The sequence below is a fragment of the Carcharodon carcharias genome, chromosome 9, assembly GCF_017639515.1.
Source record: "Carcharodon carcharias isolate sCarCar2 chromosome 9, sCarCar2.pri, whole genome shotgun sequence".
Lineage (NCBI taxonomy): Eukaryota > Metazoa > Chordata > Chondrichthyes > Lamniformes > Lamnidae > Carcharodon > Carcharodon carcharias.
The window spans coordinates 153888778-153914057 of NC_054475.1; the positions used below are offsets into that span (position 1 = coordinate 153888778).

General features: G+C 43.7%; 2 protein-coding genes across 5 annotated transcripts in view; one reads left to right on the forward strand and one right to left on the reverse strand.

The window, feature by feature from the left end:
- Window positions 1–267, reverse strand: part of ophn1 (oligophrenin 1) — a 235478-nt gene extending 235211 nt beyond the window's left edge. The window contains exon 1 of the mRNA XM_041195078.1: window positions 167–267. The gene's annotated coding sequence lies outside the window, so the exon portion shown is untranslated. The remainder of the gene's footprint in view (window positions 1–166) is intronic.
- A 236-nt stretch (window positions 268–503) lies between these two features.
- Window positions 504–21583, forward strand: LOC121281910. 4 transcript variants are annotated; one of them, XR_005943974.1, is made up of 7 exons: window positions 504–635; window positions 9070–13054; window positions 13392–13539; window positions 16953–17102; window positions 17211–17341; window positions 18483–18595; window positions 20051–20070. XR_005943974.1 is itself a non-coding variant. In XM_041195074.1 (7 exons), exons 1-7 carry the CDS (start codon window positions 604–606, stop codon window positions 21129–21131), a joined length of 4596 nt encoding a protein of 1531 aa, XP_041051008.1. In that variant the 5' UTR covers window positions 504–603; the 3' UTR covers window positions 21132–21583. The 4 variants fall into 4 exon arrangements, 2 of the variants coding, with proteins under 2 accessions (XP_041051008.1, XP_041051009.1); XR_005943973.1 differs by having other exon boundaries at window positions 17265–17341; XM_041195074.1 differs by lacking the exon at window positions 17211–17341 and adding an exon at window positions 21010–21583 and having other exon boundaries at window positions 20051–20096.
- Window positions 21584–25280: the final 3697 nt, after the last annotated feature.

The following is a 25280-nucleotide window of genomic DNA, read 5'->3' on the forward strand; positions in this document are numbered from 1 at the left end:
AGGATCATACTTTGTTTTATAACGCCCCTGCCAAAAGCCTTGGGACATTTTATCAAAGGCACTATACTTGTTTTACTGCCAGTGAAATACAGACCCTGCTCTAATGTGGCCGAAAACAACTACAGAAAAAAATCCCCCAGCACTAATCTTCCCGACATAGACCTACCAGGTAAATCCATGCCTGGAGAGAGGGTGAAGCCTATGTTAGTGCCCGGCTCCAGCTGCCTCTCCCGATCAGGGTGAAAGCATAAAACTCGCTGCTGGAGCACCGACGCCATTGAAAACTTGAAGCCCCACCCCCAGATCTCGCGAGATCCCCCGCCTCCGCCCGCCGCTCTCGAACCACATCTCGCGAGACGTTCGCTCGCCCCCAACCCTCGCTTGTTCCCAATGGCGACGGCGAATGCCTTTCCTGGTTGCTTCCTGGAATTTAAAAGTGGCGACGGTTGGGGCGCGGGTCCCGCGAGATTTGGGGGGGGGGGGTGGGGCTTGAAGTTTTAAATGGCGGCGGGCTGGAGCGGACAGTTTACTGTTTGCGCACGGACTGGGAGCGGCAGGCAGACCGGGACGCCGGCGTAGGTTTCAATCTCCCGCTCTCCGGGCATGGATTTACCTGGCAGGTCCAGGCCGGGAAGGTTAGTGTTGGGGAATTCTCGGTAGTTGTTTTCAGCTCCCTGAGGGGAAGCAGGGAGGGAGCTGCCTCCCACATTCCAGCCGGGTCTGTATTTCACTGTCTGTCAAACAGCAAGTGTGGTGTCCTTGATAAAACGGCCCGAGGCTTTTTCACAAAACAAAAATGTGGCCCCAGAGTTAGAGGAATGCAGATATCTTGGAGGACTGTGGGGCTGGAGGAGCTTACAGCACTGAGGGAGGGTCCAAGCAGTGGAGGGGATTGGGGGGGGTGGGGGTTGGTTTGAAGCCAGTTTTAAAATTAGGACAAAAACAGAATTACCTGGAAAAACTCATGACCCTTCGACAGAACTTGAGTTCGAGTCCAAGAAAGATTTGATATATAAGCTGGTTTAAGGTGGGGGCGGGGGGTGGGGGGGGGGTTGGGAGAGAGAGAGAGAGAAGTGGAGGGGGTTGGTGTGCTTGTAGGGACAAACAAGCAGTGATAGAAGCAGATCATCAAAAGGTGTCACAAACAACAGGACAAAAGAACACATAGGTGTTAAAGTTGGTGATATTATCTAAACGAACACCTATGTGTTCTTTTGTCCTGTTGTTTGTGACATATTTTGATGATCTGCTTCTATCACTGCTTGTTTGTCCCTACAACCACACCAACCCCCTCCACTTCTCTCTCTCTCTCTCTCTTCCCCCCCAACCTTAAACCAGCTTATTTTTCAATTCTTTCTTGGACTCGAACTCAAGTTCTGTCGAAGGGTCATGAGGACTCGAAACGTCAACTCTTTTCTTCTCAGCCGATGCTGCCAGACCTGCTGAGTTTTTTCAGGTAATTCTGTTTTAGATTTCCAGCATCCACAGTTTTTTTGTTTTTAAAATCAGGACATTGCTCTTGGCTGAGAGCAAGTGAGCCCGTGGGCACCCTGGAGATAAGGGGAATGGAATGGGACTCGCTGTGAGTTAAGACCGAGCTAGCAGAGTTTTGGGATAATTTAAAATTTACAGTGGCGGGGCAACCAGGAGGACCTTGAAATGCTCAAGCCTAGAGGTATGAAGACATGGGTGGGGTTTTCACAGCAGACAAGTGGAGATGGATAAAGCTGAGCAATATTAATTCCTGAGCTTGTGAAAAAATATTTTTTTATATTATAAAGCAAACCTTTTTTTTACTGGGACATTGGGCTTTCATCTGCTGGATTATTCACTTTGTTTTATCACCAGCTCTTCGATGGGGAGAGGTGCAAAAATAACAACTTCCCACTGATTCACAGTTCAGTGATTTTTTTAAAAAAAAACATCATTTGCTAGTTTGGGATTCTTTTGGTTTGCCCTTGATTGGTGAGGAATGAGAGTTGTTTAATCCATTAGCTTTTTTGCATTCTGTAGGAGTTTCTTTTTTTAAATCTGAGCTGGGCATCTTAAATTGGTTTAGTTTTGAAGTAGAAGCCCTTTTCCAGTGACTCAAGTTGACTGCTTTGTGTTTCAGAATGCAAACTGGATTTTACTAATTCAGCATTTGGGCCTCAACAGTGATCAATGCGTGAATTTGGCGAATGGTTGAGAACATAGGACAAAGGTCGTCTAATTGAATAGAAGCCTGATTTTAATCAGTAGTGTTTAATATCCAGTTGAGTTTTATGTCTGCTACTTGATTAGTTCAATATCTCAATGATTACATTAAGAAATGATAATTTAGTTGCATAGAGATTGCATTACATGCCAGTAATTTAGTACCCAGTTTTAGTTACATTTTCTTCCCAACTGAGTCTCAACCATGGACAAAGCATCTCCAAATATAAGCCCTGAACTTCCGAGGAGTGGCAGTTGGAGTCGGATTGCCACTCCGCTCCAACTTTCTTGCCTTCAAATTCTTCCAATACTTTCCTGCCCAACCTTTTGACTCCGGCCAGGTGAGAGCTGTGCCTGTTCCAGGCCCTTCTATCAAGGGCTGCAGAGTCAGGTGCATGGAGGCCGCACATCCATTTTTAAAAGGGCATTGGCTGCAGTAAGTCAAGTAGGTTTAAAGGTCCAGCAGTTTTCAAGCCAGGGAGAAGGTAGGTTAAGTAGTTAGAATCTGAGGGGCAGGGGAGAGGTAACCGGTGCAGGTGGGGAGTAGTCAGGGGTTCGAGGAGCCACGGGTGTTTTGGGGTAGTTGGGGAGTGGGAATGAGGGAGTCCCGTGGGGTAGTTGGAGTTAGTTTGGGTGGGGGGGGGGGGGTGGTTCCGGTACAATAGTTACCCACAAGCTAGAAGTTGTTTTAACTCTTCTAACTTTTTCTGTCTCGCAGCAATAGTAATCCAGTCAGAACCATCCTAAGTTTACAATTTAAATGACATTTTTGATGATTCCCAGTGCAGGACAGTTGCCCAGAGGAAGTTTGAACTGGGTGATTGCTGTGCAATCCTAACCTGGGAACCCTTTGTGGTGGGGAGTTCCCCAGAGCATCTTCTGGGTACCCCCAGACACGCTGCCCTGCAGCTCAGAAGTTATGGCCCATAAGTTTGAAGATCAAATTTTTATTTGTTTTGAAATATTGAAATGCACCAATGAAGCATTAACAATCTAAAGTATCTGATTTGCCCACTATTTGTACACTGGTAGAATATAGTTTTTCCCTTACTTGTCCAGGTTGTTACTTTGTTCCCTCTCCCCTTGCCCCTCGCCCTTTATCTGTCTCCAGAAATTTTGTCTCTTCTCCCATCTTTTGTTTTATCCTGTCCTTTTCGGATTGTGAACGATGCCAGCTCTTTGAAGGTTGTTTTGGGGGTGGGTCTTAAGTGAGAAAACATGGTTATTGATTCTTTTGCCATTACATTTTTTATCAACATTTTTGCTCCAACTCTTTGCCTTTCCACTAATCGTGTCTGTCCTACAATCTTACGTTTCTCTTTTGAACTGAGTGGGACTGAGTTCCTTCAGGCATAGTGGTATTGCCGCTGGCTAGTAATTCAGAGACCCGGGGTAATGCTTTGGGGACCTGGGTTTGAATCCTGCCATGGCAGATGGTGGAATTTGAATTCAATAAAAATCTGGAATTAAAAGTCTAATGATGACCATGAAACCATTGTCAATTGTTGTAAAAATCCATCCTTTTAGAGAAGGTCTACACATGACTCCAGACCCACAGCAATGTAGTTGACTATTAAATGCCCTCTGAAATGGCCTAGCAAGCCACTCAGTTGTAACAATCCGCTACAAAGTCACAAAACAGGAATGAAACTGGCCGGACCATCTGGCATCGACCTAGGTGCTGGAAACAACAACGGAAATCTCAACTCTGCAGAGTTCTCCTTACTAACGTCTGGGGGCTAGTGCAAAAATTGGGAGAGCTGTCTCAGACTAGTCAAGCAACAGGCTGACTTAGTCATCCTCACAGAATCATGCCTTACAGATAATGTCCCAGACTCCACCATCACCATCCCTGGGTATGCCCTGTCCCACAGGAGCATTGACTCTGGACTCCATGAAGTCTCATGGCATCAGATCACAAACATGGGTAAGGAAACCTCCTGTTGATTACCTCATACTGCCCTCCCTCAGCTGATGAATCCGTGCTCCTCCATGTTGAACACCACTTGGAGGAAGCACTGAGGGTGGCAAGGGTGAAGAATGTACTCTGGGTGGGGGACTTCAATGTCCACCACCAAGAGTAACTCGGTAGCACCACTACTGATCGAGCTGGCTGAGTCCTAAAGGACATAACTGCTAGACTGGCTCTGCAGTAGGTGGTGAAGGAACCAACAAGAGGGAAAAACATACTTGACCTCATCCTCACCAACCTGCCTGCTGCAGATGCATCTGTCCATGACAGTATCAGTAGGAGTGACCACTGCGCAATCATTGTGGAGACAAAGTCCTGACTTCACATTGAGGATTCTCCATCATGTTCTGTGGCACTACCACCTTGCTAAATGGGATAGATTTCAAACAGACCTAGGAACTTCAGACTGGGCATCCATGCTGAGGGCCATCAGCAGCAGCAGAATTGTACTCGAACACAATCTGTAACCACATGGCCCGGCATAGCCCCCACTCTCCCATTACATCAAGCCGGAGGATCAACCCTCGTTCAATGAAGACTGCAGGACAGCATGCCTGGACCAGCACCAGGCATGCCTAAAACTGAGGTGTCAACCTGGTGAAGCTATAACACAGGGCTACTTGCGTGCCAAACAGCATAAGCAGCAAGACAGAGCTAAGTGATCCCACAACCAATGGATCAGATCTAAGCTCTGCAGTCCTGCCACATCCAGTCGTGAATGGTGGGGGACAATTAAACTCCTCACTGGAGGAGGGTGCTCCACAAATATCCCCACCCTCAATGATGGAGGGGCCCAGCACATCAGTGCAAAAGATAAGGCTGAAGCATTTACAACAATCTTCAGCCAGAAGTGCCGAGTGGAAGATCCGTCTCGGCCTCCTCCAGAGGTCCCCAGCATCACAGATGTCAGTCTTCAGCCAATTCGATTCACTCCTTGGTATCAAGAAACGGCTGAAGACACTGGATGCTGCAAAGGCTATGGGCCCTCACAATATTCCGGCTATAGTACTGAAGACTTGTGCTCCAGAACTTGCCGTGCCCCTGGCCAAGCTGTTCCAGTACAGCCACAAAATTGGCATTTACCCAGCTGTGGAAAATTGCCCAGGTATGTCCTGTACACAAAGCAGGACAAATCCAATCTGGCCAATTACCACGCCATCAGTCCACACTTTATCATCAGTAAAGTAATGGGAAGGGTCGTCAATACTGCTATCAGGCAGCACTTGCTTAGCAATAACCTGCTCATTGATGCCCAGTTTGGGTTCTGCCAGAACCACTCGGCTCCTGACCTCATTACAGCCTTGGTTCAAATATGGATAAAAAGAGCTGAACTCCCAAGGTGAGGTGAGAGTGACTGCCCTGACATCAAGGCAGCATTTGACCAAGTGTGGCATTAAGGAGATCAGGCAAAACTGGAGTCCATGGGAATCGTGGAAAACTCTCCGCTGGTTGGAGTCATGCCTAGCATAAAGGACGATGGTTGTGGTTGTTGGAGGTCAGTCATCTCAGGTCCAGGACATCACTGCAGGAGTTCCTCGGTAGTGTCCTCGGCTCAACCATCTTCAGCTGCTTCATCGATGACCTTCCTTCCATTACAAGGTCAGAAGTGGGGATGTTCACTGCACAATGTTCAGCACCATTTGCAACTCTTCAGATACTGAAGCAGTCTATCCAAATGCAGCAAGACCCGGACAATATCCAAGCTTGGGCTGACAAGTGACAAGTAACATTCGCACCACACAAATGTCAGGCAATGACCATCTCTGACCAGAGTGAGTCTAACCATTGCCCCTTGATGTTCAATGGCATTACCATCACTAAAACCCGCACTATCCTCGCGGTTACCATTACGCAGAAACTGAACTGGACTAGACATATAAATACTGTGGCCACAAGAGCAGGTCAAAGGCTAGGTGATGAATAACCCAGCACCTGCCTCCCCAAAGCTTGTCCACCATCTCCAAGGCACAAGCCAGGATGGTGATGGAATACTCCCCACTTGCCTGAATGCGTGCAGCTCCCATGGCAGAAAAATCTTGACCCCGTCCAGGAGAAAGGTCACTTGATTGGCACCAAATCCACAGACATTTGCTCCCTCCACCATCAACGTACAGTAACAGCAGTGTACACCATCTACAAGATACGCTGCAGGAATTCACCAAGGCTCCTTCGACAGCACCTTCCAAACCCATGACCACTACCATCTAGAAGGACAAGGGCAACAGATGGGGAAAATATAAAGCAAAATACTGCAGAAATCTGAAACAAAAACAAAAATTGCTGGAAAAACTCAGCAGGTCTGACAGCATCTGTGGAGATAAAGAGTTAAAGTTTCGAGTGTATGACTCTTCAGAACTAAAGAGAAATAGAAATGTGAAATATAAGCTGTTTAAGGGAGTTGGATAAGTGAAGCTGGATAGTGGGCCAGTGATAGGTGGAGGCAAAGTAGAGATTGCCAAAGATGTCAAACAAAAGGTCAAAGGGGTGTTGACTGTGGTGATATTAGCTAAAGGATGTGCTAATGGTGACATTAAGGGTAGAAAGCAGGATGAGCGAGTGACATATGTCCTTAGTGGGGGTGGGATGGGGGGAGGGGATTGTAATAGGCTAAAAGGTGAGGATAAAACAAAAATTGGAAATAAATTTTAAAAATATTAGAAATAGGTGGGAAAAGAAAAATATTTATTAAAAAAATAAAATATATATAATTATTAGAAAAAGGATCAAAAAAGGGTGATGATGGAGGAGAGAGTTCATGATCTGAAGTTGTTGAACTCAATGTTTAGTCCATAAGGCTGTAAAGTGCCTAATCGGAAGATATGGGGCTGTTCCTCAAGTTTGCATTGAGCTTCACTGGAACATTGCAGCAGGCCAAAGACGGACATGTGGGCATGAGAGCAGAGTGGTGTGTTGAAATGGCAAGCGACAGGAAGGTCTGGGTCATGCTTGCGGACAGACCGAAGGTGTTCTGCAAAGCGGTCACCCAGTCTGTGTTTGGCCTCTCCAATGTATAGGAGACCACATTGGGAGCAGTGAATGCATAGACTAAATTGAGGGAAGTGCAAGTGAAGTGCTGCTTCACTTGAAAGGAGTGTTCGGGCCCTTGGACGATGAGGAGGGGGGAAGTAAAGGGACAAGTGTTGCACCTTTCGCGGTTGCATGAGAAGGTGCTGTGGGAGGGGGGTTGAGGTGTAGGGGGTGATGGAGGAGTGGGCCAGGGTCTCCCGGAGGGAACGGTCCGTACGGAATGCAGATTGGGTGGAGGGGTTGGGGTGGTGGAGGGAAGATGTGTTTGGTGGTGGCATCATGCTGGAGTTGGTGGAAATGGCAGAGGATGATCCTTTGAATGCGGAGGCTGGTGAGGTGATAATTGAGGACAAGGGAGACCCTATCATGGTTCTGGGAGGGAGAGGAAGGTGAGGGCAGAGGCGCGGGAGATGGGAGCACCACCACCTAGAAGTTCCCCTCCGAGTCAGTCACCATCCTGACTTGAAAATACCTTCGCTGTTGCTGGGTCAATACCCTGGAGCTCCCTTCCTAACGGCACTGTGGATGTACCTACACCACTTGGGCTGAAGCAGTCCAAGAAGGCAAGTCACCACCACCTTCTCGAGGGCAACTAGGGATGGGCAATAAATGCTAGCCCAGCCAGTGAAGCCCACATCACATGAATGAGTTTTAAAAAATGATCACTTAACCCCCCCCAATCACTTTCTATTCCTGTGGTTGCTTGCCTAACCTTTTTAACTCTCCATCTCCACATTTCCCCTGACCCCAAAAAGTAGTAGTACTGAGTGACTAGAAGCCCAATAGTGATACAGAGGGATCTGGATGTCCTGGCATATGAATCACAAAAAGCTAGTATGCAAGTACAGCAAGCGATTAGGAAGGCAAATGGAATATTGGCATTTACTGCAATAGGTATAGAATGTAAGAGTAGGGAAGTTGCATTGCAGCTGTACAGGGCCTTGGGTAAGAGCATATCTGGAGTACTCTACTGTTTTGGTTTCCTTATTTGAGAAAAGGGTATAATTGCATTAGAAGCAGTTCCGAGTACTTTCACTTGTCTCATTCCTGAGATGAAGAAAGGCTGAATGCGTTCGGCCTATACTCATTGGAGTTTAGAGGAATGAGAGGTGATCTTACTGAAACCTACAAGATCCTGAGGGGCCTTGATATGGTGGATACTGAGGATGGTTCTTTTTATGGTGGAGATTAGAACTAGGGGATGTAATTTAAGAATGAGGTCTACCTCTTAAAACTGATATGGGATTTTTTTTTGGGAGAATCATTCATTTGTGGAATTCTCTTCCTCAGAAAGCAGTGGAGGCTTGGTCATTTTCTCAATCTGCTGTGAAAAAAATTTAGATTTTTGATAGACAAGAGAGTTGTGGGCTGTGGGGTGGACAGACAAGGAAGTGGAGTTGAGACCACAACCACATCAGACACTATTTGAAAGGTGGAGCAGGCTTGAAGGGCTAAATGGCCTATTCCTGCTCATAAGTTCCTATGCATCTCAACTGTTGCCCATCTCCCTTCTTTCCCAAGCATTTCCCTCAAAATTTGTTTGCCTTTGCAATTCAACTTTTTTGAAGATATCAAATTTGAACGAGGAAAGGCTCTTCTGGTTTGCCCTGTCTTGCAGTTTTAGAAATTATAATTCTCAGGAGTAAGCAATTAGAACATTTATCTTTTTCACATCTAATAATTAGTTGCCTTAGTTTCAGTTTTTGTAATCAGATATACAATTGAAATATTATTGATAAATCCCTTAAAAGCCTGATACTATTTGCATTGTTGTGTCAAAGCCCAAGTGTACAGTTTTCAAAAAAATATTATTTGTTGCTGATCAGCTGTGCTTTTTCTTCTCTACCCTGACGCTGACAAACATCTTTTTCCAGACGGAGCTCAACAAAGTCTTCATTAGTTGCGCCAAAGCATCGTGCTTCAACTTGTGTTCCCACTAGAACCTCAAGTAATGCAACTGCTTCCACAGCTGTTAGGAGGAATAGTGAGGCACCATCACAATGTAGACGTCCACTGCTGACCAGAAAAAGTCCACCTCAAGGTTGTTCAAAAATTCCACTAACTGAATTGGGGAAACAGACACTTGGTGCCAATAACTTGAAAGTTTTTGAGAAACGAGTGCTAAGAGTGCCGAGTGTCTCAACTGTCAAAAACAGTCAATTCAGCACAGACTCCTTCGATGTAAATTCTGCCCAAAAGTTGGGTAGAAAGACAGGTACCAAATTCAAAACTGCTGCAAAAGAAAATTCTCTGAATGCAACATATTGTCTTCCAAGTTCTGATGACGAGTATACAAGGCAAATTCCTCTAAAAACAAAAAGTGTGGATGCAGTAATGTTACAACAAAAGTTGCCCAACACTAATGTGTCCAACAGTGTCCCTGAACATGAGCAAACACAATTAGCCCATTGTCCACTTCGCCTTACGGAACCTAGTTATTTGTCACCTTTATTCAGCAGTTTTGTTGTAGAAGAATGCTTACATATAGCGGCTGAGTTAAGTAATAAAAGTGAGACATGTCTTCTCCATGCAGTTGATGCAATAAATCCTGTTTCGGTGCCCAATGTTTCCATGATAAATGAGGAACCTGTACCATTGGACTGTTCAGTGTATTCCTGCTGTTCAGACACCTCTCCAACAAAATTGCCACTTGGTGGCAGCACTTCACAGTTGCAAGAAGATAAGGATACTAGTTGTCAACTAATTCTCACAGAAGCAGAAATCAAAACTCAAGACTCACCAGTCAGTGCTAAAATGAATGATGACGATGTTGAGACTGGAACTCTGCCTTGGTCCCCTTCAGGAAATTTGATCCAGATAAATGAAACCATGATGCAGAGTGACCATAATGACCATGAAGGTGATGCACCAAAGCAAAATGTCTATTCTAGCAATGTCCTGAGCAAGTTGCCCTCTGTATCCAATTGCACGATGTCCCTTTCCACAGTAGATTTAATCCAGTTGGGTGAAATCCAGGTGAGAGGTGCATCAAATACACAATCTTTGGACATAAAGACTGATGCATCTTGTGAAAGTTTCATGACAGCCAAGACTTTGTCTAACTGTAATTTGTCACTATCTAAGAAAGACCTGCTGTTGTGTGAAAGAAGCATGCTAAGTGATGAAAACCAAATTTTGCCAAAGCACAGAGGCAGTTTTGAAAATGAACTCGAGGCACCTGCTTTGTTAGATTGCACACCGTCTTTCACTACAGCTGATTTAATCCAGTTGAATGAAACAATGATTGAGCGAGATAATAAAAATATAACCTTTGATTTATCAGAACATGAAAGTAGTTTTGGAAATAACCTCCAGGTTTCTGCCTTATCCAATTACAAGCTGCCCCTATCTGCACAGGTGGTAGTGCAGTTAAATGGTACCATGACTGTGGATAACCATAAAAATGTAACTTTTGAAACGTCAAAACATGAAGATGTGGGAAATGACCTCAAGGTAACTAACTCATCCAATTACACACTGCCCCCGTCTATGAGAGAAACGGTGCAGTTAAATGGTACCTTGACCATGGACGACCATAAAAATGCAACATTTGATGCACCAAAGTATGAAGGTAGTCCCCAAAATGATAGCAAAGCACCTGTTTTGTCCAATTGTGAACTGCTGCTGCAATTAAATAGCACCATGGCTGTGAATGATCATAAAAATGCAACACTGGATGCACCAAAGCATGAAGGTAGTCCCGAAAATGATAGCAAAGCACCTGTCTTGCCCAGTTGTGAACTACGGCAGTTAAATGGAACCATGACCATGGATGACCATAAAAATACAACATTTGATGCACCAAAGCATGAAGGTAGTCCCGAAAATGATAGCAAAGCACCTGCCTCATCCAGTTGTGAACTACTGCTGCAGTTAAATAGCACCATGACTGTGGATGACTATAAAAATGCAACATTTGATGCACCAAAGCATGAAGGTAGTCCTGAAAATGATAGCAAAACACCTGTCTTGTCCAATTGTGAACTACTGCTGCAGTTAAATAGCACCATGGCTGTGGATGACTATAAAAATGCAACACTTCATGCACCAAAGCATGAAGGTAGTCCCGAAAATGATAGCAAAGCACCTGCCTCGTCCAATTGTGAACTGCTGCAGTTAAATAGCACCATGGGTGTGGATGACTATAAAAATGCAACATTTGATGCACCAAAGCATAAAGGTAGTCCTGAAAATGATAGCAAAGCACCTGCCTCGTCCAGTTGTGAACTACTGCTGCAGTTAAATGGTACCGTGACCATGGATGACCATAAAAATGCAACATTTGATGCACCAAAGCATGAAGGTAGTCCTGAAAATGATAGCAAAACACCTGTCTTGTCCAATTGTGAACTACTGCTGCAGTTAAATAGCACCATGGCTGTGGATGACTATAAAAATGCAACACTTCATGCACCAAAGCATGAAGGTAGTCCTGAAAATGATAGCAAAGCACCTGCCTCGTCCAATTGTGAACTACTGCTGCAGTTAAATAGCACCATGGGTGTGGATGACTATAAAAATGCAACATTTGATGCACCAAAGCATAAAGGTAGTCCTGAAAATGATAGCAAAGCACCTGCCTCGTCCAGTTGTGAACTACTGCTGCAGTTAAATGGTACCATGACCATGGATGACCATAAAAATGCAACATTTGATGCACCAAAGCATGAAGGTAGTCCTGAAAATGATAGCAAAGTGTCTGCCTTATCCAATCGTGAACTGCTGCTACAGTTAAATAGTACCATGGCGGTGGATGACCATAAAAATGCAACATTTGATGCACCAAAGCATGAAGGTAGTCCCGAAAATGATAGCAAAGCGTCTGCCTTGTCCAATTGTGAGTTGCTTCTATTTACGAGCAGTGGAGCACAATTAAATGGAATTGTAACTGTCACTGATTGCAATGCTGCATTTGATACATCAAAGTGTGAAGACAGTTTGGAAAATAACCCCAGCAAAACAACTAACTTCCCCAATTGCAAGCTGCCTCGATCTTCAGGAGGCTCAAATGAAATCAGACTTATGAGAAAACATGCCCCAGATTATGGATCAAAGTTGGAGCAGGTGAAGCAGAATGGCAAAAGTAGTATCTCAAATTCAACTCTGAATTTAGGGAAGGGGGGTGACTCTACATGTACGAATAAAATATCCAGTGAAACAAATCAAGGAGGTGATAACTGGTCTGCTTTAGAAAGAAGTCTACATTTGAGAGACACTTCCCAGAACAAGGAACTAAGCATTTGTGAGCATGCAGATTTAGTTGATATAGTGAGTTCAGAATGGGCTCCACACTGCATGTCCACTCCATACGTAAGAGGGAAACAGAGTTTTCCAGAATATCTACAACTTGACCATTCTTTCCTGGCCTCATACTGTGCACTTCAGGATAGTGAGCATGATGGAGTGGGTGAGTGTCCAGATGAACAAAACAAGACAAAAGGTGACTCTGAAAGCTCTAGCATTGATGCCACTGAAACTAAAAACAGTAGGAGAAAAGATTCAAATGCACCAAGACCTGGACAGCGATTGCAGCAAACTAAAATGGGAACTGAGAGTTCCTTAAAACATGTTTCTTCTCTCCCTGGAGTCAGAAGGAAAAACATCAGTCAAGCACCTGTGTCTGAAGCGCACAAATCTGGAGCACATAAGGACTCTGTACCACCTCCGACTAGAATCTGTAAAGTAGGTTCTACTGCTGTGGGAAGAGGAGGAAAGCCTCCAATGCAACCACCTAGTTTTTCAAAGATATGCCTTCCAAAGCCTCGTCTGGTTTTGGGAAGGCTGAGCAGTGCAATAGGGACTGGGCAAAATGCAGCAAACAACAAACTTTCGTCATGCCACATTGGAGTCAATGCCAAAGTAAGTTTTATATTTTCACAACCACCTGTTATGCATCATTCTTGTATGTAGTGACTAATATTGTGTACATGCAGTATAATGTTTGCCTTGATGCAAAGTTGGTTGAGCGCTCAGAGAGCTTGATGTTTTTGCTAGTTATGGCAAGTCCCAGGAAATTGAAGATCACTATTTGCATGTCTGCACTACCATCTAATTATGGTGTTAATATTAGATTCACATCGGTCTAATTGCCTTGTTCATAGCACATGTATCCTTATACTGATGGGACCTCTGGACAGTATCCCTGCACACTATACTTCCTATAAGAGTCTTTGGTTTATAAATTGTTCTCTTCCAGATGTCTGCTAAAGCAGAACCTAATCAACCTTTGACTAAAGCTATTTCAAAGATACCTGGAATGAAGAAAAGATCGTCACTGGTATCATCAAAGCTAACTGTTCAGGAAACAAAAGTAGACTCCAAACCAGCTGAACTTTTCAATATAGGTAAATATGGTATGCTGTAAATATTTGTGTGTGCATTAAAGCACCTTGCTGATTAAATTAGGGAAGGATGCTGAAAAACCTGCTGAGCTATTATAGTACCTCATTTGTTCACTCATTGCACCTGCATTGTGGAGCAATCTGGATTTTAAGCAATTTCCATTAATGCAGAATTAACTATCTCTAAATGGTGTTGTTTTGGGATGGCATAAAGAGATTCAAATTGTAATAGATACTTGTCCTATACAGGAATGATGTGATTTATTTTTAAAATTGAATTTCAGCTTCATTTCAGAGCAACTAAACCAAGTGAAACTAAAGTGCAAAATGATAGTCCTTGATCAATTCACAAAATAATGCATGGTGTTGGGCACAGCTACACCAAGATACCCAGACAAGCAGTTACTCTGCCCAGTACCTAAAACCGCTGGACTAAATCAGGCAAGCAAAAAGTGTTTATTGTTATTATCCTAGACCAGCCTCCCAAGGTGTTTTAAAGATCTGGTTAGGGATCAATAACGGTTTGTGTAAAGTAGACAGGGTTTGTGATTCAAGACACTTGCTAAGAAAATAAAGCCACAATATTTCACTGGGTTTTGAACAAAAAATAACTTTACAAGGTGAAAAGGTAAAACAAGTTACAATATCTAACCTTCAAGGTTACACATTCAGGGTTGGGTGCATGTAAATTAACAGACAAACTGTGATCAAACTCACACTCTATGATAAATAGCAAATGCAACCAAGACAGATCCCATGGATTTCTCAGCAACCCACCAGACATCAGTAAACACTGAGTCAACCAATCTCCCTCACTAGCGACTCCAGACATTTCACTTTTGAAGATTAAGCCTCTGAATTCCCTCAAAACTGCTCAACTGAGACTGCCTTGAGGGCTGTACACCTCCTAGGGTTTCAGTCTCCTCTCCCAAGAATCTGTTCCCTTGGATTTCCAAGTCTGTATTTCAGCCTTTACTTACTGGCACAATTTCAGCTTTAACTAGCTGGCTAGTTTCACTGGGCTGGTGCTGCCCCTGGATTTCACAAAGCCAATCTTTCCAGCTACACCGAACTAAATGGCTCCCAAGACTGTTTGAGCCCTAACCCTTTCCATCACTGAGCCACTGACCTTCTGCCACCTTCTCAGCTCCCGAGGGCTTCTGAGCCCAAAATGCACAAAGCTATCAAATGGCTCCTGGGATTTCTGAGCCCCAACCACAGAGCCAGCTAACAGCAACACCTTTGCTGCCTGGAGCCAACTGTCAGCAGCACCTTTTTTGGTATAGCATTTTCCCCTGTTCCGAACACTATCCCAGCAAACACAAATTGAAACCCTACAGCTTTCATAAGCTTCACCCATCTCCTTGACCATGTAGTCTTCCAAGGCGCGCTGCTTTTTAAATTAATTGTAGCTCTAACTCCCAAAACAAAACCACTCTCTGGGCTGCATTTCTTTTCAAGCAGTGATAACACCATCTCCAATTTGCCAGCTAAGTGAGCCCACCTACTGTTTTATGATCTTGCCTTTTCTAGCTTTTAACCCCTTAAGTCAACATGGCCTCAACATCGTGTATAGTCTTCAAGCTACTATAGTTGCATTTATCCCATTTTCCACGTTAAACTTTAATCTTCCCAGAACTAAAAATTACCTCAAATATTGCTATGAGCCATGAACTAAATATAACAAGATACACAAAAATCCGTTCTACTGCCGCAGTGTTGCAAAATGACACATTACAAATCATGTGATTTGATGCATGACTTAGTGGTTCAAATTCTGGGAGAAAATGAAACCAGATCTCAAGATCCTCACATGGGGATGACTTGAAATGTAAATTGTTTCTATCTCCACAGATGCTGCTAGACCTGCTGAGTATTTCCAGCGCTGCTTTTATTTCAGATTTCCAACATTGCAGTGTTTTGTTTTTATTACTAGTATTTTAAATTGCTTTTAGTTCAAAATTTCATTTGGAAATCTTTTTTAAATTTCTCTTGCACCCTGTCCCCAGCACAATTTGATCTCTGGTGGGTGGAGGGGGTGTTGGGGTGGAGTGGGATAAGTAGATAGTTGGTGTTCAGTGTTATTGTTGCCCACCTAGTTAGAGGACATACTTTGAAACTGGGCAAATCCAGTTTTACTGGATAGTCAAATTTACAGCTCTGTCCAGAGTTGTTGACCTACATTCAAGCCTGTTGTTCCAAACCTGCCACTTGAACAAACAACAAAGAAAAGTACAGCACAGGAACAGGCCCTTTGGCCCTCCAAGCTTACGCCGATCATATTGCCCGTCAACTAAAACATTTTGCACTTATGGGGTCCGTATCCCTCTATTCCCATCCTATTCATGTATTTGTCAAGCTGCCTCTTAAACCCCACTATCGTACCTGCTTCCACCACCACCTCTGGCAGCGAATTCCAGACACTCACTACCCTCTGCGTAAAAAAAACTTGCCACGCTCATCTCCTCTATAGTTTTCTCCTCTCACCTTAAATCTATGTCCCCTAGCAATTGACTCTTCCACCCTGGGAAAAAGCTTCTGACTATCTACTCTGTCCATGCCACTCATAATTTTGTAAACTTCTATCAAGTCGCCCCTCAATCTCCGTCGCTCTAGTGAGAACAATGCAAGTTTCTCCAACCTCTCCTCATAGCTAATAACCTCCAGACCAGGCAGCATCCTGGTGGACCTCCTCTGCACCCTCTCCAACGCCTCCATATCCTTCTGGTAATGTGGTGACCAGAATTGCACACAATATTCCAAGTGTGGCCTAACCAAGGTTCTATACAGCTGCAGCATGACTTCCCAGCTTTTATACTCAATACCCCTGCCAATAAAGGCAAGCATGCCATATGCCTTCCTGACTACCTTATCCATCTGCGTTGCCACTGTCAATGACCTGTGGAGCTGTACACCCAGATCCCTCTGCCTGTTGATGCACTTAAGGGTTCTGCCATTTACTGTGTAATTCCTGCCTGTATTAGACCTTCCACTTGTTCAAGTCATCAATCTCCAGAGTACTAGTTAATTGACTCACGTTATTGGACTTTTAATATAAAAACTCAACATTTGTGAATAATGGAAAAAGCAACAGATTGAAACTAACCCATCTGGGTCCCCACTGGTTATTGTTCCTTGCCTTTCCCCCTTTGTACTTTATACTGCTTTAGAGCCTTTGTTGCTCTGCAAGTTTGCAGGTTTATTCTGGCTATGTGCTAGTCCTCTCTGTTAAGTGAATGATCTAAACCATCTGGTTGGCTTAAGTTCCATCTAGGATCATTTTAACCAGTGAATTTTGTTGTTGTACGTTATTTAGCCCAACTTGTGTTCAGCTCATTCCTCTCCATTTTAGTTCAGCTGGAATTATAGACTGTTCCTACCTTGCAGACTTACCATTTTAAATTTATTTTACGCAGGTATGGCTGCCCCTCAACATGTCAACCAAAAATCCAATAAGTCTTTAGTTTTGGCTTCCCAAAATGTTGTCACTGGCATAAAACGCCCAAGCAGTGCAATAGAACAGAAGAGAAGACTATGTCCATCCCCAAAGAGATCTAAGACAGTTGGTACGGACTAAATCATTTTTTTTCTGCCTTGACCTTTACAGTTTGCTCGTATTTTAAGGGGAGATTACCTGTTGGGGTAAATACTAACTTCAAACCTGTTTCACCCAGATCATAAGTGGATGCATTGACTTTGCATACTTGACTCCCATCCTTTTTACACAGCTGCTGAAATGGAGGTACCATAAAGTTAAGATATTTCCAAAGTTTATTTGGGAAAAGTAAATGGGGCTTTTCCTGAGGTGAGCACTCATCCATCTGTTCGAGTCTATATTTATTGTGTTCATATTTTATCTAGTGCAATTCAGTGTTCCACTGTATATTCAAAATTCTCATGTTAGTTTGCCTTAAATTTCAAACATCACATGTCTGAGGAAGCAGGGTATATGCCCATCAAAAGGACCACTGACCAGTGCCTGAGGAAAAATAATGGTTTTTTTTATTTGTTCATGGAATGTGGGCATCACTGGCTAGGCCAGCATTTATTACCCATCTCTATTTGCCCTATTTCAGAGGGTATTAAGAGTCAACCAGGTAAGGACAGCAGATTTCCTTCCCTAAAGGACGTTAGTGAACCAGATCAGTTTTTACAACAATCAACAATGGTCATCATTAGACTTTTTAATTCCAGATTTTTATTGAATTTAAATTCAAACCCGGGTCCTCAGCATTACCCTGGGTCTCTGGATTACTAGTCCAGCAACAATACCACTATGCCATCGTCTCCCTCAGTCTTCCCCAATACTTCAAGTCACCATTGACCTGCTGTGGAATTGAGCATTGAATGGTTTTACTTATTTCAGGATATCTGGACAATATTTTGAGGCCGATTCTCTAGCCTTCTGTTTCCAAGCTATTGAATGTCTTTAAATTGGCCACAACTTAAAAGTTGGCAGTCTTTTTTTTTCCCTTTATTGGAAGGGACCAGGATTTTCTCTTGGGGCATTTTCTGCTTAACACAATGTGTTCAAGACCAGAAAACCATGAGTGGTTTTAAATGTTTTATGGGGTTTTGGTTTTTTTTTTTATGGTTGGTGCCTTTTGCAGTTTGATTTTGAGTTGTGTATGGTTGAACCAGTTTTCAGTGATGCATTTAGTAAATTGTGCCCAGCTTTTAATGATCTTGCTCTTTTTTGTTTTCTGCCTCTGTGTCTTAATATAAGGGTGATGACTTAGAGCACATGCATTGAAAAAAGAATTTTCTGGGGACTGCAGTTTAACTTGTTCGAGTTTTGTGGCTGCTTTTCTCTAGAGGGAGAGTGTGAAGTTTATATTTTTGAAAAATTGTCAGGACATTTAGTATTTGTATTTTGAGTATTGTGCTGTACTTTTTGTTCACTCCTTTAAATCCATCCTGTCAAAACCTACTGCGTTATTTTGCAGGAGAGGTGACTGCCAAATTTGGAAAGAAAACAAAACCATTATCAGGAAACTGCCAACAGAAGGTGGGAGCGAAGGCAGGAGAAAGTCTAACATCAGAACCAAAAGTCAAACTGGTACGGAAATGTCTCTGACCACATGAAACTAAAACTGATGGGAAGAGTGTTTTTTCTCCTAGGCGTCAGCACTTGACTGCCTATAGTACTTTTTTAATAAAAGAAAAAACCTAGGCCGGGATTTTACATTGGTTAGGTGGGCTCGGTGGGTGGGGCAATCGAGGAGCCGACTGCTGCCTGCGATCAGCTCAACACTCTGATTTCACATGGGCGGGCCAATTAAGGCCTGTCCAGCATGGATCGCGAGCAGTAGCATTGAGCGCTACTTGCACGAGTGAGCAGAGGAGGGAGAGTCGGGTCCAGCGCTCTTTCGCACATGCACGCATTGAAGCACTTTTTAAAGACATTATTAAAAACACTTAATGAAACGTCCCTTCATGTGACTGTGTCACTGGGACATGTTTTTATTTTGAAAATAAAATTTTTATATAATCAGTATTAGCTTTAGGAAACCTCATCCTGCTCGTGGATGAGATTTCCTAAAAAAATGCAAAGGCCACTTGGCCTTTTTGCCTGCCCGCCAACCATTAGGTTGGATGGGCAGCCTAAATTTGGAGTTAATTAGTACATTAATGGCCTTAATAGGCCTTTCAATTATCGGCGGGCGCGCAGCTGACTCTGTTGTGTGCCCACCGAACGAAATATTGCAAGACAGGACATCAGGACGCACGCTGAACGTCATCACACATCATTTTACGTTCCAGCGTGTTGGGCCCACCCCCAGCGTGCTGAATGTAAAATTCTGCCCCCAAACTTCTATGCAGAAATTAGTCAACATCTTGACTCATGCTACACAGTAGCCAATTGCCATGGCTCTTTTGTTCACAGATTTTCCCTTCGCTGGAAAAAGACTTGCACATATTATATAGTGCCTTTCACAATCAAAGCCCTAAACCGCTTCATAGTCAATGACTTACTGTTTTGGATAGGGAGATGTTGCAGGCAATTTGCACACAGCAAGCTCCTACGGACAGCATTTTGGGCTTGGTAGCACCCCCCCCCCCCCCCCCCCCCCCCCCCCCCCCCCCCCCCCCCCCCCCCCCCCCGAAACTAAATTGAAGAATAATTTTTGGTCTATAATTGAAAGTCCCTTTTAAATCTGGGGAACTGTCACCTAATTCTTCATTTGTTTACTTTGTTTAATCTCTTCATCCGAATGCCCATTTCTGCCTTTAAAATTGGTTTATCTGCTCAGAAGTCAAACTCCATTATTTGAAGCTTAATTTGTTTGGGGAGCATTTGGGATTTCTCAATCCAGCAGGAGCATTTTCTGTGTCCTTTCCCAAAAAGTGCCTGCTCGCATCGTCCCTGTTGCCTGTCCTCTCGAGTAACATTTCTACACCAGATTTTAAGGAAGCCTGGTATATTTTTGCATTGTATAATTTTGTGTTGCTTGAAAAGGTATTTAAATTGAAATGATGGGCTCTACTTATTCAGAATGTTCTGTTTTTGCAGATTAAAACAGCAGATTCCACATGTAGATCTGAACAGGAGCAAGTCGGTAAGATTTTTGATTTTTATTTCTCACCACACTTTTAAATGACTTCCTTTCTTCAAAGGGAAGTAGTTGTTTGCTTTTTGCCTCCACAAGGAGCATGGTTCATACATCAATGTACATCAACCTGCAGTTTAAATAGGGATTTTGCCTGTCATGCTTTAGCAAAAGGTTTGGGATAGTGTGTTACTGTCAAATTCTGATTTGCAAGAAACTGTCTGGTTGAGCCTGAGACATTGAACAAGCAAAAGTATTTGATTTCAATGGATAGTCTAGCTAAAGAAGCACATTGCATTTTTGTGTACACTCCATATAGAAAACTTCATGTTGGAAGTGCCACAGAAACTGTGTGCCTCAGATGGGTGTATAGTCACCTGGTGTTTTGTAGGAAAATGCTTTTCACTTCTCTTTTTGGAATTCTAGCCATCTGTACCTGTTTGACAGTTTGCTATGTTGAACTGTGTAGTGGTGTTTTGGGAGTTTGAAGCTCCATTTGCTCCACTAGTGGTTGCCTTTCTCTTGTTGGGGTATCCTTGAGGCCCGCACTGTCCTGTGGACAGGTGACACAGGTTTATATCAATGTTGCTATTGAGCTGACACTTGGAGATGAGAGGTTGAGACATCTTGCCTTGCTGTGGTAGATGCCTGTTTTGCATTCATGTTAAAATCTAGGATGCAAATTAGCGCTGCAATAAAGGGCCTTTCTAGGCAATAATTTAAACATAGTAATTGTACATTGTGGTGTTCAGCTCATGGCCTAAACCTGGAGAACAATGTTATTGTACATGTATAAGGTGCTATCTCCAGCCTGGCAAACACTGGGTTGTAGTACTGGAGTCAGTGAGAGAAGAAATGTAATAAACTATAGGGTTTGGGCCTGATTCCTAAAGTTTAAGCTGTTCTTTTATTATTGTTTCAGCCAAGCTTCAGAGAAGAAACCAAGAGTTGGAGGAGAAAATTGCCATGTTGGAGCTGCAAAATGCTGCTCTTCGACAGGGGAAAGAGAATCTCTCTTTTCCAGAAGAAGGATCTAATGTTTAGAGCTTTGTGCCTGAATGAAAGGTGGCTAGATTCACTAGATGCTGATATGGAGTGATTCTTATCACCCTTAACTACTCAACTCAACTTTAAACTGACCCAAAGCTGCATCTGTGGGCGAACTTCCTGAATTGTCAGCTAATTCTTGAGAACTTTATAATCACGTTGAATTGTGACCCCAGGGTTGCTGATTTTCAACTTTGCAGTATTACTTTTGAAAATCAAGTGTGAAGCCTCAACATGGTCAGTCTGCCTTATTTTTTGTGATAATTGTTTACATCTGTGAAATGTTTCTATAGTCAAGTTAATTTTGCAACATGCAGCTGCCTCAACATTAATATTTAATCTAATCTTCCTCTGGCTTGCTTGCTGTCTGTTAAATGTATATGTATGCATTGTGTGTGTATGCACTGTATTTTTATAGTTTACAACAAATAAAATTTATCAACATCCAATTATGCTGTTGGTGTATTTTCTGAAGATTGCATAATTTGACACTTTTGGCATGGGTTTTTGTTGACCCCTCCATTTGTCTTGGACATCCCCCAGGATTGAGGAAGACTTGCTTCCACTCCCATTTCAATGGGTTCAAAAATGGTTGATAAGTCTATCATGCTATCTGCAGACTGCCACATGTGGGGCAGGTGGTCTTTGAAAGGTTTTGTTAGATTAGTTGTTCAGAGGTTTGAGCACTTTGTCCAACACCTCAACTTTCCCTCTGCATATTCCTGTCAAAATCTCTGGTGCCTTCTCTATTTTGTTAGGTAACAAGCCAGGGTCTCTCATGAATCAGTGAGGATGCTTAAACTCTTCAAGGATGTTTTTTAAGGACATCCCTGATTATTTCCAAAACAAGCTGTCAACTAGTGGGTTGGTTCAAGCCTCTTTCCACTTTGGAATGTGTTTGAATTTGGCTTTTTGTTTCAGAAGTGCTCAATTTTAGCCTCAGAACAAATCCCTAGTGGATGTGGACCACAAGCAATACGAACCTCAATGGCTGTGATGAATGCTGAAGTCAGGAATTTGGTCCAAGTGGGAATTGGGTGCAGAAGCTGAAGGAAGTTTGAGGTGGTAGGTATTTAAAATCTTTCCACTGCTTAGAGCAAATTGGTGTATAAAAACAAGGAGAAAAGAACTTGTAACAAGCTAACCTAAGAGTAAAGAACATACTTTAGATTAAGACATGTCTGAGCAGGTTGTCTTGTGATTGTTCTGAGTGAACATATCTGCAGCTGATGGCTCACTCAGTCATTGAGCTGGAGCTGGAGTGGGAGTTGGAGACAAGGGAAGGAGGAACTGTATGTGGAGGGTTTGATCTAGATGTCGGTCACACCTCTGGTATAGATTCAGAATGGGGTTGGTTTGATCCATAGTGTGCAGAGTGAGGGGAAACAGCAACTCTGATTTCATGCTGGAACTTTTTTCCCTCTTGCCGCCACAAATCCTTTACAAAGCTAGTACTCTTCCCTCCTTCCAGTATACTGGTCACAGCTTCCATCTGCTTTCTCTTTCATTGCCAACTATTTCACTCCCTCCCTATTCTATCCAATACTGCTATCCAATTGTTATAGCCAATGGACCAGATATTCCTGTCTTTTCACTGCCCCCAACCCCCTCAAAAACCCCATGCTCAGGGGGAAGAAAGGTTATTTTACCTAGTTGAAGTGTTTCAACCACTGAAGCCAGCATATGGCTCTCTACTGAAATTAAGTTTTTTTTTCTGTATACCCCAGCCACTCCCTGAGTGCAATGTAAATCTGACAGTTTGTCTGGATTAGCATAATTTAGCCTGGATTCCTATTTTTGGTTATTATCCAGTGGGCCTTGTTGCCCATGGGCATGGGCTTGGAGTTGCACTAGATGTGCCCACTGATCCTTAGGCCCAAATTTTTGCAAAGCTAGAACAGCTCTGCGTCTCAGCCAAAATGGTGCAGAAGTCCTGATCCTGGAAGTACCACCCCCAACATCTATTTTCACAGGATGGGGAAAAGAAGTGGACATGGGTTGTAGTTTGCACATCCATGGTTCATGGAGGCAGCTGCTCATGTGAAAATATAACTGTCTTCAAATAGATGCAATTTTTGTAGCTGGGATGTCCAAAACCCAACTCGTGGCCTTTAGACGTTTGGGGAAACGGTCTAAAGCTGCTGGAGTTCTTAGAGGTCAGGTGGTCTTTGGGATTGTTAAGAGGACCTGAATGTGGATAAGCTCAGTGGAACTGTTCAAGTCATTTAAATCCCCAAGTACTTTAAATTTTGGGGGGAAAGAAAGCTGCTGTAGCAGCTTGTAAGTTCACTGGCTGCCTGTTGATATAAGCCTAAAGGTTATCATTATAGGATTAGTGCTGCATAACTTATTCCACAACCTATCATCATAGTGGGGGGGACTGTAGGTTCAGTTTGACCAGCAGCTCAAAGTGGTTATATAGCCATTTTGGGGCTATGAATGCAAATGTTTATTTTCATAAAGGATTAACTACTTGAATTTAAATGTATTGAATGAGTTTTTAATGAACAAGTTTTTTAAAAAGTGAAGCCTGCAAAAGACACTTAGCTTTATTTTATTTCATCTCTCTCTGGCTGCTGAGGTCTGCCCATGGTGAATACTGGGTGAGTTGGCATGGAGTGTAAGGGCAAAGGGTGCTTTGTGGGGGGCATGTGTTGGCATAAGTTAGCATAGAGTTGACAGAGGGCTTTGTTGGGGGTGGGCGGCATTGTGGTGGTGTGTGGGGGATGAGGTGGGAGGGGTGAAGGCTAGAGGGATTTTTTTTGTTTTCTTGATCTTATTGCAACTGGGATGAGGACCCAAAGCACCAAAATAGTCCTTTTAACCAGCCTGTCTCAGCACCCAGCGGCCCCTATCGCTGACGTCTCAATGTTTCCAGGGGTGACAGACCGAAGTCCCATTAACATCTGCTCCTAATCGGATGAAGATCTGGGGCACATTCTCCTGAGTCGGGTTTGCGGAGTCAGGATTCTCCCAACTCAGGAGTGAAAATGCAGCCCTTATTGTCTCGTTATTGAGAGATTATCCCTGCCATGCTTATTTTGGCCACATGGTGACAACATGAAATCACACATTGGAAGTGAGCAGATATCAATATAATAGTTCGAAAGCTTTTTGATCCCTTTTCAATGGATTAATAATCAGATCCCTATCTAAGTTAAAATGCTATGTAACACTCATGAAATGCTGCATCTAAAGTTTTAAGGCTTTTAAAAAAACTGGTATTTAGAATATGCCTTAATTTCAGAAGGAGTGGCAATTGAGCCAGATTGCCACTCCGCTCAAACGTTCTTATCTGAAAATCCAGCCGATCCTATCTCGTCCAACCTTCCGACTCAGGTTGGGTGAGTCCTGGGCAGTGCAGTGCGTCCCCAGGGCCTAGTGTTGAGGGCTGTAGAGTCAAAAGTAAGTAAGCTGTCATAAACCAGTAAGTTTAAAGGTCCAGCCAGATTTAAAGGTCTTTGACAAGGTAAGTGTAAGGATAAGTGGATAGGATTTGGGGAAGGGGGGAGCAGGTCAGTCCGGGCTTTGGGAGGGGGGGGTGTGTGGAGTGGAAGAGGGAGGGCCGGGATGGGCCGGGCCTTTGTGGGGTTGGGAGGCTCTGGTTGGGTTAACCTGTCCTTGGTTGAGATGGGAGGGGAGGGTGGGGTGAGGTGGAGCTAGACCTTGGGGAAGGATCAGATCAGGTCAGGTCGGGCCTTCAGCAGTGGGGGAGTAGTGGGTGGGGTGGGGTGGGGCTGGGCCAGTCCTTGGTGGGGGGGGGTAGTCGGGGGTTGGGGGATGTCCCGTGGGGGAGTGGAGTCCCATGGGTGGGGAGTAGTCATTGGGGGTGTGAGGGGAGTACTGTGGGGTGGGGGGCAGGTGTGGGTCTGTACAATAGTTACCTAGAAGCTAGAAGTGGTTTTCATTCTCCTAACTTTTTCTGGATAACTATTGATGTTCCCAGTGCAGGGCAATTGCTGTGCAATCTTTACCTGTGAACTTCCGGGGGCTGGGTGTTCCTGGAGCTTGTAAGTTACAGCCCATTGTTTCTAGATATTGATCTTCCAGCTGGTTCCAGCACTCTTCCAAGCACACCCTCCCACCCCCGCCCCGGTGATGCAGGCAGCTGATTCTACATTTCACATATGGCGGCCATCTCTGTCC